The sequence below is a fragment of the Bos javanicus genome, chromosome 5 (assembly GCF_032452875.1).
Source record: "Bos javanicus breed banteng chromosome 5, ARS-OSU_banteng_1.0, whole genome shotgun sequence".
Taxonomy (NCBI): domain Eukaryota; kingdom Metazoa; phylum Chordata; class Mammalia; order Artiodactyla; family Bovidae; genus Bos; species Bos javanicus.
In genome coordinates, this window is record NC_083872.1 from 77,886,696 (window position 1) to 77,900,754 (window position 14,059).

The 14,059-nt window shown below is 39.2% G+C and overlaps 1 protein-coding gene across 9 annotated transcripts in view; it reads right to left on the reverse strand.

Annotated features, from left to right (window-relative positions):
• The window catches only part of FGD4 (FYVE, RhoGEF and PH domain containing 4), a 244,327-nt gene that overhangs the window by 100,213 nt on the left and 130,055 nt on the right, over positions 1–14,059 (reverse strand). Inside the window, exon 1 of one of the 9 annotated variants that reach the window (XM_061417424.1) lies at positions 10,403–14,041. The exons of 7 other annotated variants lie outside the window; for them this stretch is intronic. In XM_061417424.1, the coding sequence (XP_061273408.1) occupies positions 10,403–10,511 (109 nt within the window). In that variant the 5' untranslated portion in view covers positions 10,512–14,041. Of the gene's footprint in view, positions 1–3,203; positions 10,367–10,402; positions 14,042–14,059 lie in introns of those variants that run through there. One more of the 9 variants, XM_061417429.1, reaches the window with a different exon arrangement.

A 14,059-nucleotide genomic window follows, 5' to 3' on the forward strand; every position in this document is an offset into this window, starting at 1 on the left:
ACAATACCAATGAACTATACACTTAAAATAGGTAAGATGTTAAAGTTTTTATTATCCATTTAAACAAAAAAGTAACTAAAAAAACATATTTCTTGCTTAATAAAGAAAAAATAAATATTAATGCATTCAACTGCCTACTTAGCATCTCCACTAGTATGTCTAAGAACTAACACTTGACACACCCAAATCTGACTCTGTTATTTCCCAACTCTTACTCAAAATAAACTGCCTTTACCATCTTCTCCACCTCAGTAAATAGCAACCTCATCTGTGCTTAGGACTAAAAGCTTGGAAGTATTCTAAATTCCTCTTGTTTTCTCTCCCACTCTATATCCTACTGAAAGTCGTTCAGTTGTGTCTGACTCTTTGCAACCCCATAGACTATACAGTCCATTGAATTCTCCAGGCCAGAATACTAGAATGGGTAGTCTTTCCCTTCTCCAGGGGATCTTCCCAACCCACGGATCAAACCCAGGTCTCCTGCATTGCAGGCAGATTCTTTACCAGCTGAGCCACAAGGGAAGCCCAAGAATAGTGGAGTGGGTAGCCTATCCCTTTTCCAGCAGATCTTCCCGACCCAGGAATCAAACCAGGGTCTCCTGCATTGCAGGAGGATTCCTTAGCAACTGAGCTATCAGGGAAGCCCAAAAAGGGATGTAACCACCAGGAAATTCTGTTGACTCTATCATCTACCATTCCCACCTGCACAGCTACTATTCTGGTCTAAATTACCACAACCGTTGACTGGATTACAACAAGACCCTCCATCTGGTCTCTCTGCACCCACCCTTGTTCTCAGTATGTGTGTCCTTAGTCGCTCAGTTGTGTCTGACTCTTTGTGATTCCATGGACTATAGCCTGCCTGGCTCCTGTGTTCACTGCATTTTTCAGGCAAGAATACTGGAGTGGGTTGCCATTTCCTCCTCCAAGGGATCTTCCCAACCTAGGGATCAAACCTGTGTCTCCTGCAGCTCTTGCATTGGAGGCAGATTCTTTACTGCTGAGCCATGGGGGAAAGTACTGTACTCAGTACATGTTTTCAAAGATGCCAGACAGTCCCTTTTAAAACCCAACTCAGATCATGTCATCCCTGTGCTTAATATTCTTCAACAGCTCCACATTTCACTCCATAGTTTAACAACTGAACTGTTAATTGCAGCTGACAGGCTTTACATGATCTGGTCTTCAGTCCCTTTAGCAATGACCTCATCGCCTAGTATTACCCCTTTGCTCACTACAATCTAGTCACACTGGTGCCCTGCTATTCCTCCAACAGGAAAAGCATGCTTTATAGGAATTGGTTTAGCTGTTTTTTGCTGCAATGCTCTTCCCCCAGATTAACTGCTTTCTTTTCACATCTTGGCTCAAATTGCATTTGTCAACATGGGCTACCCTGACCACTCTTATCTAGTATAACTGCTACTCAAAGTTATAGCAGTTATACTTAACTGTTATAATATATAGTTATCAGTTCAGTTCAGTTGCTCAGTCATGTCCGACTCTTTGCGACCCCATGGACTGCAGCATGATAGGCTTCCCTGTCCATCACCAACTCCCGGAGCTTGCTCAAACTCATATCCATTGAGTCGGTGATACATCCAACCATCTTATCCTCTGTCGACCCCTTCTCCTCCTGTGTTCAATCTTTCCCGGCATCAGGTTTTTCCCCAAAGAGTCAGTTTTTCGCATACGGTGGCCAAAGTACTGGAGTTTCAGCTTTAACATCAGTCCTTCCAATGAGTATTCAGGACTGATTCCTTTAAAATGGACTGGTTGGATCTCCGTGCAGGCCAAGGGACTCTCAAGAGTCTTCTCCAACACCATAGTTCAAAAGCATCAATTCTCTGGTGCTCAGCTTTCTTTATACTCCAACTCTCACATCTGTAAATGACTACTGGAAAAACCATAGCTTTGATTGGACGGGCCTTTGTTGGAAAGTAATGTTTATGCTTTTTAATATGCTGTCTAGGTTGGTCATAACTTTTCTTCTAAGGAGCCAGCATCTTTTAATTTCATGGCTGCAGTCACCATCTGAAGTGATTTTAGAGCCCCCAAAATAAAATCTGTTACTGTTTCCACTGTTTCCCCATCTATTTGCCATGAAGTAATGGGACCAGATGCCATGATCTTAGTTTTCTGAATGTTGAGTTTTAAGTCAACTTTTTCACTCTATTCTTTCACTTTCACCAAGAGGCTCTTTAGTTTTTCCTCACTTTCTGCGTAAGGATGGTGTCATCTGCATATCTGAGGTTATTGATACTTCTCCTGGCAATCTTGATTCCAGTTTGTGCTTCATCCAGGCCAGCATTTTGCATGATATTCTCTGCATTTAAGTTTAATAAGCAGGGTGACAATACACAGCCTTGACGTACTCCCTTACCTATTTGGAACCAGTTTGTTGTTCCATGTCCAGCTCTAACCATTGCTTCTTGACCTGCATACAGATTTCTCAGGAGGCAGGTAAGGTGGTCTGGTATTCCCCTCTCTTAAAGATTTTTCTGGGGTTTGTTGTGATCTACACAGTCAAAGGCTTTGGTGTAGTCAATAAAGCAGAAGTAGATGTTTTTCTGGAACTCTCTTGCATTTTCTATGATCCAAAGTATGTTAACAATTTGATCTCTGGTTCCTCTGCCTTTTCTAAATCCAACTTGAATATCTGGAAGTTCTCCGTTCGTGTACTGCTGAAGCCTGGTTTGGAGAATTTTGAGCATTACTTTGCTAGTGTGTAAGATAAGTGAAATTGCATAGTAGTTTGAACATTCTTTGGCATTGCCTTTCTTTGGGATTGGAATGAAAACTGACCTTTTCCAGTCCTGTGGCCACTGCTGAGTTTTCCACATTTGCTGGCATATTGAGTGCAGCGCTTTCACAGCATCATCTCATTGTTTTCCTCTATCTCTTTGCTATGATCACTGAGGAAGGCTTTATTATCTCTCCGTGCTATTCTTTGGAAATCTGCGTTCAAATAGGTACATCTTTCCTTTTCTCCTCTTCTTTTCTCAGCTATTTCTATGGCCTCCTCAGACAACCATTTTGCCCTGTTGCATTTCTTTCTCTTGGGGATGGTCTTGCTCACTGCCTCCTGTACAATGTCACAAACCTCCATCCATAGCTCTGCAGGCACTCTGTCTATCATGTCTAATCCCTTGAATCTGTTTGTCACTTCCACTGTATAATTGTAAGGGATTTGATTTAGGTGATACCTGAATGGTCTCATGGTTTTCCCTTCTTTCTTCAACTTAAATCTGAATTTGGCAATAAGGAGTTCATGATCTGAGCCACAGTCATCTCCGGGTCTTGTTTTTGCTGACGGTATAGAGCTTCTCCATCTTTGGCTGCAAAGAATATAATCAATCTGATTTCAGTATTGACCATCTGGTGATGTCCATGTGCAGAGTCTTCTCTTGTGTTGTTGGAAGAGGGTGTTTGCTATGACCAATGCGTTCTCTTGACAAAACTCTGTTAGCCTTTGCTCTGCTTCATTTTGTGCTCCAAGGCCAAATTTGGCTGTTACACCAGGTATCTCTTGACTTCCTACTTTTGCATTCCAGTCCCCTATAATAAAAAGGACATCTTTTTTTGGTGTTAGTTCTAGAACGTCTTATAGGTCTTCATAGAACTGCTCAACTTCAGCTTCTTCGGCATTAGTGGTTGGGGCATAGACTTGAATTACTGTGATATTGAATGGTTTGCCATTCAATATATAGTTATAGTTAACTGGTATAATATATATATTATATAGTGAGCTGCTATATATATATATATATATATATATATATATATAAAATATATATAGTTAACTGCTGTAAGATATAGTTAACTGTTATAACTGCTTTACACATTGTACCCCCTCCCATAGTATTTATCACCTTCTAACAAACTGCTTTATTTATTTTGTTAATTGTCTCTCTGCCCTGGTTAGAATGTAAGCCCTAGGAACATCTCATGAACATCCCCTGCCAAATTAAGTAGATGTTCAGTAACTAACTGTTGAAGGAATAAATTCTAGACACTTTAGGCAAGTTTCTCTTCATCTGCTTACATTTTCATTTTCTATTTCATGAGAAGTGTTTTCTAAATTCCAACAATAAGGAAAGATGGAGCTGCTTGAGAACTCAATCTATACAAAATTTCAAACATTTCCATTCTGAGGTAAAATTTAAACATTCCAAGTTATTTATATACAAATTCTAAATATCTAGGGGAGGGGGAAACTTTACCCAATTCATCTTCCTGAATCCAGGAGATTTCTAAACATCTGGAATTGTGGAACTATCTAGATGTTTGTCTTGATTAAAAAAAGAAAAATGTAGCAGCAAAAAGTCCCAGCAATGGACTGAAATATTTTCTGTAATTTTATTTACATTTATTAGACCAACTAAAATGAACTACAGCTGCCAGTGTTTCAGACTCAGCATCTGATACTACCTAAAATTATAGAATAGCATAGAGTTGAACTGTTAGGAAAAGTAGATTGCTTCAGATCTTTGAAATTCAAAAGTAATATGAACTTAAAATAAGCCTTGAAGGTAGGTAACTGTAGATATTCCTTATTTTTAAAGGTTCCATTGTGTGGGGAAATTAACAAGATGGCACCAGTCAAGCTCTCTCAACCCATGCTCTCAAGCCCCTCTCACCCCATGTTCTATAAGCAATGACTCTGCACAGTTATGTATGGCTGAGATCACTTACAGAACTGCATGCGTGTCATGAGGTACTAGCTTGGTTACGGGCTACTTTTTGCGGTACACCTGTAAGAAATTCACCCTGGAAGCCCTGGCTGCTGCTGCATCAGTCTACACTGGAGTGACATCATGGTTACGTCATATGAGTTTATGTTATGGCTATTTATGGTTATGTTATGACTGCTGCTACAGATGCTGCATTGGCCAGAAGAGAGGCTGTATTATGGCTGCCATGCCAGCCAGGAGAGAATATTCATGTCTGTACTTCCTACGGCTCCTCAAGTCTCCTTCCAGCCTCTTACCTCGAGCCTTGCCTACCCTGGATTCAGCAAACAGTGTGGTCAGTGTGAACAGCAAGACATCTGGTGTAACAAATAGGATCAGCAGTACACACTGCTTTATGCTACAAATAAAATATGTATAAAGGTAACTGTTACTACTGTATCTAAGGCAAATCCAGCAATATATGTAATGACATAAAATAAATGCAGCCTCTGAAAACACAAAAATGATTTGTTTTCAAACTAGTAACAGTTTATTTTCCTGAAACATGTTTCATAATTTTATTAAAATTTTTGCCACTCAAAAGTAATGGAAACGTTAATAAAATTTCTAAAGACTGCTATAGTGACTAATCCTTTCAAAGTTAACAACTCACTAAGACTGAGTTCCAGTTTTGATGGAAGTTTTGAGCTTATAGATGAGGCCCACAATCATGGTACCTGTTATATATATGTACATATGCTGCGGCTACTGTTCAGTCGCTCAGTCATATCCAACTCTGCAATTCCATGGATTGTAGCCTGTCAGGCTTCTCTAGCCATGGTACTTCCCAGGCAAGAATACTGGAGTGGCTTGCTATTTCCTTTTTCAGGGGATCTTCCCGACCCAGGGATCCAACCTGCATCTCCTGCATTGGCAAGAGGATTCCTTCCCCTGAGCCACCTGGAAAGCCCAATAGAGCAGACTGCATATATCGCTACAATTCAATCATGAGTTCTAGGGGTCTGAATCCCACTCCCCACTTTCAGAGTGACCATGTGTTAGGTGCCATGAATCCCCACACAGAAAGTGCTGAAATCACATTCCACCATGCCTTCTGGGTTGGTGCTGGGGCTGCTTGATCAGTGTGTTCTGTTGTGCTTTGGTATAACGTTATTTTGGGTAGAGACCAAACTTCCTCTGCATCATCCTGCGTGGGCAAGGGAGCTAGAGGCAGTTTTTCCACCCCCAACCATACACTGATGGAGGTTCCCCTTTTGGCGATAGTTAACAAAGAATGTTGGTCAAGATTACAGAAAAACTCTTGCTATTTAAAGCACAAAAAAACTACTCTGTGTCTACAGCCATGACCAAAGTGGAAGGTGAGAGTAAAGACAAACCACAATCAATTACATGTTGTTCTTTTTGCCTACTTGCAAAGGGCAGTTCTAGTCGACACCATTTGAGCTGGAGGAGGTTCATAGCCTGCTGTGCTTTATCGGATAAAGTGCTGCTAATTTATTTGTTGTTCAGTGGCTAGGTTATGTTTTACTCTTTGGGACCCCATGGACTGCAGCAAGCCAGGCTTCCCTATCCTTCACTATCTCTCAGAGTTTGCTCAAATTCATGTTCATTGATTCTATGATGTTATCCAATTTATAATAACACCCATTTCTTGGTTCCTTCTTCCTTATAACCAAGTGGAAGAAGCTGAGCCCTAGATTTATCAAAACATCCTGCGTTACTGCTGTAGTGACAATGAGAAATATACCTCAAAAGCTGTCCAAGCTAATCAAGTAAGCGCTGAGTTTTGAAGTCATCACACTTTTTACCAGAGTCTAAGGTTTATAACAGTTTAAAGTTTTGAAACTGATGAAAATACCATGAAAGACCTCTAAGTATATTAATGTGCAGATGGGCCTGCTAACTGGTATTAGATTTCCCCATAGGATCATCTATCTGATCAGATGCTGCACACATGCGCGCCTAGGCAACTTTCCTTGATCCCCAGAAGCATAACATATGGCTGTTTCTGGTCCAGTTGTACTAGTTTTACAGCTAGTTTACTAAACACGCCCTTGGGCTTTCCAGGTGCCACTAATGGTAAAGAACCTACCTGCCAATGCAGGAGACATGAGATGGGTGTTCAATCCCTGGATCAGGAAGATCCTCTGAAGGAGGGCATGATAACCCACTCCAGTATTCAAGCCTGGAGAATCCCATGGACAGAGGAGTCTAGAAGACTAGAGTCCATTGGGTTGCAAAGAGTCGGACACAACTGAAGCAACTTAGCACATATGCAAACACACCTTTCCAGAAATGTAAACATTCTTCAGGGTACCTCTGTCATACAACTCTCATTTGCCTAGGTTCAAATCCTGGCTTTACCATTTAATAGTTGGGTGACTGACTTACATAAATTTCTTTATCTGTAAATGAGAATTCATAGAATTTACAATAGTATCCCTCTTATAAGGTTGCTGTGAAAATTATGATTTAATTCTAGTGAAAGTACTAGAGCAGTAGCTAGCACATGATAATTGCTATATAACTATTTGCTATTATTTTTATAACCCATATAATACTCACAGCTGTATAACTGTCAGGGTAGTAGATCAGGGGACCAGATCTTTACTCTCTCCTCGCTCTAGTCTCTTAAGGCCCTTCCCTTTTGCCTCCGCCTATGCCTGGCATTCTTATATTTACCCTTACCAAGGCCTGAATTTTGATTTACCAGCACTTGCTCATGCTTGCTTACTAGCAGCTGCCATTTGTTTCAGTGTCTCTGCTATTTTCAGGAATTCCCAATAGGCCATTTTGGATAAATTCTGACCAGTTAATGACTCTTTTGCAAATTAATACAATAATGAATTATTTACAAATAAGTGGCCTGGTACATTAAACATAACAGTATTAGTAATGACAACGTGATATCTGATTTTTTTTTTTTTTTTTTGGCTGCCCCATGAGGCTTGTGAGATCTAAGTTTCCTGACCAGGAATTGAACCTCAGCAGTCAAGTGCAGAGTCTTAACCACTGGACTGCAGGGAATTCCTTGAGCCTGACATTTGACGCAGAGTAGAATTTACTGTAGATTATTTCAATCCCAAACAATTTAATGATTAATCTTCACCTTTTACCATGATTATAAATACATATCCTGGATTCCATAACTTTTTTCATTTTCCTTCCATTTTACATTACTCACAATCACTAGTTTTTAACAATCATTTTCTGAAAAGCACCTTTAACTGCCCATAACCCCTTAAATTCAGTATTTAATAGCTCTCATCTTTATGCCTCCAAAGTACAAACTGGTTTTATAAGCTCTGAGAATATCCAATGGTCAACTGCAAAATGAATAACAAAACCTTCTACTTTAGTCTTTTTTTCTTTGGTTCCTCCTTACAGGTACTAAGCGATAACTCCCTAATTAAAAGTGCCAGGTACTCTGCTAATTACTGGGGACAGGAGGACAAATAAGACATAATTCTTACCCTTGGCTAATTTTGAAAGAGATATGTATAGTCCCATAGGTGTCAGTCCCCTTGCCCCCATCCCTTTGCTAACTGCCATTAGGAGGCAACTGGACCATTTACCCTATCAGCAATGGCAGAGGATGGAAAGGAGAGAATTAGTAAGGGACTGACTTAAGAAGGGAGGGACAGAGAGGAGGAAAGGACAACACTTACTTAGGCTCCTGACTAACTGTCAGGGAAACAGTGCCTTTCACTTTAAGAATGCAAGAAGATTAGAGTTCTGCATGCAATATTTTAGGAGTCTGTGAGACTGTGCAGGAAGAACAGTCTGCCCTGTTCACTCATTAGGTTTGGCCAATCTTAACACTCCACCTGCCTCATTTTCCAATCTCATTGTTAAACTTTTCAGATATATTCCCTCTGAAATTTTCTTTAAAATATCATTTCAATGCTTGTTAAGGTAAAGGGGAAGGAAAAGCCTATTTGCCCCATGCAAGGTCAGTTAAAAGAGACTCTGACCTGTTTTTTTTTTTTTTGGTCCCAGTAATTATGGGTTAATCACTTGTCTTTCTTCAGAAGGGCTGATTTCCTTAATTTTATCAGTAACAATAACAAATATCAGTCAAGGGATTAGGCTGGAGGGAGGGAAAATGCACTTATGGAGAGCAAGGCCAAGTTTCTGGGTGTTTGTGGGTTCCTTCAAGACTCCACAGGGCTCACAGAAGTCCATTGAAGAACCCAGGTGAAAAGTGACAGCAGTCTTCACAGGAGGTGTCACATGTCCTAGGAAAACTTTCACCAAAGTGTGTCCTGTGAAAAAGATCTCTCAATTCCCCCCCTACCACTCCACCACAACCAACCAACTAATCATGATTCGATATGAAATATTTGTGACTTGCCAAATTTGACAGTTTTATCTTGCAGACTCATGATACCAATAGGCATATTGAGGCATCAAGAGCCCTACAGTAAAAAACGAAAACAAAAACCTGTTTAACTTTGAACCCAATTTATGTCCAGGAAACATTTTTATCATTTATTACAAGTGAAAATCTCATGGCGCTTAGAACACATTTTGGGACAAATTACCCCAGGGACTCCTCCAGTTCTAACAACTATTGTTCAGGCTACTTCCCATATTTTCCTAACTCCACTGCTCCTGACTTCCTGATAATCCTTTTGGCTGCCCACATGACCATAACTCTCAAATTATGAACTGAAACTCCAGCCTGGCCTTGGCTTTTAGACATGACCCTACTGTCCCCAGCTTCAATGCTGCACAATCCCACAATGTGCTGACCACAAAAGCAGCGTTAGGGTCAGATCCAGGATGCTTGAGTCCTGCACATGGAATCTAAAACTGGAGTAGCCTTCAGCTTAAAAAAAAAAATCAGATGAAATGACATTGTGTAATTCTGCCATTCTACTTCTACTTCCTTTCCATTCTCTCCATCTCTCTCCCTCTCACCTACAAAATCCCACAGCCCAGCAGACAAATGCGCACTATTTAGTAAACAGTTCAATCCCTGGGTAGGGAAGATCCCCTGAAGAAGGAAATGGCAAGCCATTCCAGTATTTTTGCCTGGGAAATCCCATGGACAGAGGAGCCTGGAGGGCTACAGTCCATGGACTGGCAAAAGAGCTGGATACAACTTAGCAACTAAACAACAACAAGGCATTTTAGTGTCCATGACAAAGATGAGTCAACTGAGGTGGTGTTAAGTGACTAGGCTGGTGATAGAAGTCATATCTACATATAGTTCGTAAGTACCTTCTGGGCAGGGACTCTAGCTGATTATCTTTTGGTTTTCACTCAGCAAGTAACAAAGTGATTACATCTGTTATAGTATAGCTATTAGCCCTGACTCTGTGCCTCTATTTCAACGAATACTGTGCAGCCAGGAGCTTCCAAATACCTGAGACATTAAAAAAAAAAAAAAAATACTAGATTAAGAAAAATGCAAGAGTGAGAATCTTAGTTGGAGTCACTGAACATAGACAGACTCCCAGACTTCCCTTTTCCCAGCTTTGAACCACCTCCTTACTTGTTCTTCAGCCTTTTGATTTCCGTTATCTTTGCTCTAGGATAAGTCTCTTTAGTAGACTCTTAGATATTCCCTCTGGAAACCAATAGGTAGAGTCCCTTAGGCTCACTCCATGCTAGTCTAGTCTTGCTTAGCTTTCAGCTACACAGCTGTCGCTTCTGCTAAACCTGACCCAGGCCTCTTCAATAAGGCACTTCCACATATGTCATACCATGTGAAAAGTAACAGCAGTCTTCACCTTCAGCATCCATAAAACGTATGTAGGACAGATATCTGCATATTATGGTTGAAGAAAGTAAGGCAATAAGGCACTTCCACATATGTCATATCATGTGAAAAGTAACAGCAGTCTTCACCTTCAGCATCCATAAAACGTATGTAGGACAGATATCTGCATATTATGGTTGAAGAAAGTAAGGTTAGTAAACAGTGATAAATCCAAGAGTCACAACAAGGTTTTTGATTCCGAGGTCAGTGTTCTTTCCTCTACAACTCATGGCCCTGCTGTCAGGCTTGTTTGTATTTTGCACTGGAAATAAGCTCATGATTTGGAGCTGTATTTCCAGTATTTCCGGGGCTATGAGGACTCATTAGTATTCAATCTGCTTAGCCAAAGATTCCATTAACGACATACAAGCACTACAGTGATCTTAAATCCAAATGAAGTGAAATATTGATCTGAGAAACTAAACATACCCTTTAAATCATTAATGACCCCCTATTTGTCACAAGACCAAGTTTAAGAAATATTTTGAGTTTTTAAATAAAGTCTTGGTATCTACTCTAAGAAATTAAGATAATAATAAATGACCTCAGGGAATCACGTCTCTATTCCATTCAAAAATTCTACTAAATCCAGCAATCACAACTTGCTACAGACTTCAAAGGCCCAAAGTGTATTTCTTCTTCATAAATGGAATACAGGCCAACATTTTTCCCTACCTGAAGACTGATTAAAACTGTGGGTTGGAAGTAAAAGTTAAGAGTTAATAAAGTTTTATTGGAATACAGCCACACTCCTTCTTGTGTATACTGTCTATGATGCTTTTTGCTAGGTTGACAGAGTTAAGTATCTATAACAGAAACCATATGGCCTGCACAGCCCAAAATATTTATTATCTGGCCCTTTAAAGAAAAGGTTTGCAGAACTTGACCTAAATAATCAAGGCAACAAACCACAAATTAGTACTATAAATGTTATGATATTATATGATAACACTATTATTGATATTATAACACTATTGTTATGATATTATGACACTATTATTATAGCACTATGTTATAATACATTCGTACTATCATTTTCCAGAATTAATCTTGGTTCCATCCCCAGCTAGCAATGTGATCCCAGGCAAGGAAAAACCTCTAGGTTTCAGGAAACTCACTGGTGGCACAATTGATCTAGCACATTTGGGGTTACAGATGACCCTGGGATGTATTTGGTAAATTAACAATGTTACAAGGTATAATCTTTGGTTTGTTATTGGTCTAAATCCCACATGCCCAGCATCCTTGTAATTCAGTTGCAGTTGCCTTCCTATTTTTCACAAAAACTATCTTCCCCAGGAATCTACTGCATGTGAATTAATAAGCCAACAGGTCATGCTTTTTGGTCAGTGCTGCTCAACCATGAATCACCTGTGGAGCTTTAGAAAAGAAAACTATAATACCTTGGCTGAATCCCAAGCCAATGAAATCACAAACTCTAGGGGTTGGAACCCAGGTATAAATGTGTTTTAAAGCTTCCAAGGTGATTCCAATGTGCCGTCAAGGTTGAGAACCACCATTCCTGGTGTCCTGGTAACAGGCTTGGATCAAATTAGTATATTCAGTGGAAGCTGTATGAAATATATTTCATGATTTTAAGCTGTTGAGCTGAAGTTCCACCAAATTTATATCACAAAACGTGGATTCCATGAAGACTAAAATTTTAATAAAACTGGTTTAGGCTTGCAGCATCAATTGACTCCTGTGTAAGTCATAGCCAAAACTTATGTGTTGAGCATGAGGCCCTCTTCAACATCTGGTTGATAAAGATTATCTCATTTTAGAACCCAGTACTGAAAAAAAAAAAAAAAAGACACCCGCTGGGTTTACATGAAAAGCTAACTTGAAAATCCAGAAGGAGATTATTTCTGGCTGATGGAGAGTATGGCAAACTTCGCTATGGAAGAAGAGACTTCTGAAAATAACAAAATTAAAAAATTTTTTTGACTTCATAAACTCTGAAGAAATAAAAACAGATGTAAGAAATGAACCTGAAGGGCAAAAGATGGTTTTTCTCCTAAGAGCTATAGCCAGCTCATTTATTCAAGATGTCTGGTTTATAAATTAACCAGAATCTTGGCTTTTCCTCTTCCTTTTTACCCACTGCCAAACTATTTTCCATTTATTCACAATAAATTTATCTGCAGGTCCAGAGAGAAGACGAAAATCAAACTGGCCAAAATGTTTCATAAGGTTTGACAAGGATGTTGCTAAAACCAAACAGAATTGTTTTTCACAATGTCAATTACAGCAACCAAGACTGGAGTACTATTTCTCTACACAAAGGGGAAGATACATCCTTTTCATAAGCAAATCTTTCCTGACCTAGTTTGATTTTCATTCATTTTGTATCTGCTTTTCTGGTTTCTTTTTCTGAACTTGATTTCTCTAAACCTGGTTTCCAGCACCCAAAACATTCCAGCCTAATGGTCTCTGAAAACTAAGTTCAGAAATTTTTACTGCTCTAGTGCTTTATTGCTCAGGCACAGATCACAGGTAGATGCAGACTTCGATTACTGACAGTTTTTTAAAAAATCTGACAAGGTAGGTGGTTTTCCAAAAAGGGCATGGTGACAATCTGTGATCTATTCCAACTCTTTTTATCTTGATACTCTTTTAAGACAAATATTAACATAAACATCATTTGACTAAAATTTTAATGCTTAACAGCTTATGTCAATATTTGCTTTCCTTATTCCTGGCTGTGTAATCAGACCAGCAGGCCTCATATTTTTCCCCAGGCTACAATTCTAGACCAGGAGCACAACAGCATTGTGTTTAGCTTCTAACACTGTGGGGGATTGTTCCAAGTCATGCAAAACTTAAAAAGCAAATACTGATCTAGCTTATCTTTTATTCCTTGTATGTATTTTTTGGTTGATAGAGGAAGGAAGTTAGGAAGAAAAATAATCCAATTTATCAAATATAACCATTTCTCTAATTCTGAATTTTAAAACTGTATTACATAAGTCATATTTAGTTATGTCTAACTACAAAGAAAAAGTTTATTCACTCAGTGGTGAAACCAATCTTATTACGCTCTTGTTTAAAATTCTACAATAGTACTGAAAGATCTATAGGAAAAACTCTCCATTGTTTCCAAACAGGACCCTTAATCATCAGACATAAGCCTGTAAAGGCTTCATATCTGCCTACTCACAGTCATGCACCCCTAATGTTCTATCCACATTCTGATCTTCTCCATTCCTGTAACACACTATACCTCTTTTCATGTCTGTATGATTTTGCATATCGGTTCCCTTAGCTCAATAGTCTATCTTTAAACACATTAATCTAGTTTCAATGTCACCATTTTTGAGGAAATTTCCCTGAGTCAAAAGAACAGTCAGTTGCCCCTCCTTTTCTATTCTCCACACACACATTTTTTTTTAACCTATACCATGACACCTGTCATGCACAATCACTGCTTTTACTGGTTTTCGACCCTTTCAAATCAAGTTTTACAAGAACTGTTGAAGAGGAAACATTTCTAAACTGCTACATTTTATTCTATCTCCTTTCTTTTCCTATCATTTTCCTAAGGGGAGAATTTCAAAGAGCTAAATGTCTTAAACAGAGGAGGGGGAAAAAAGAAAAACAA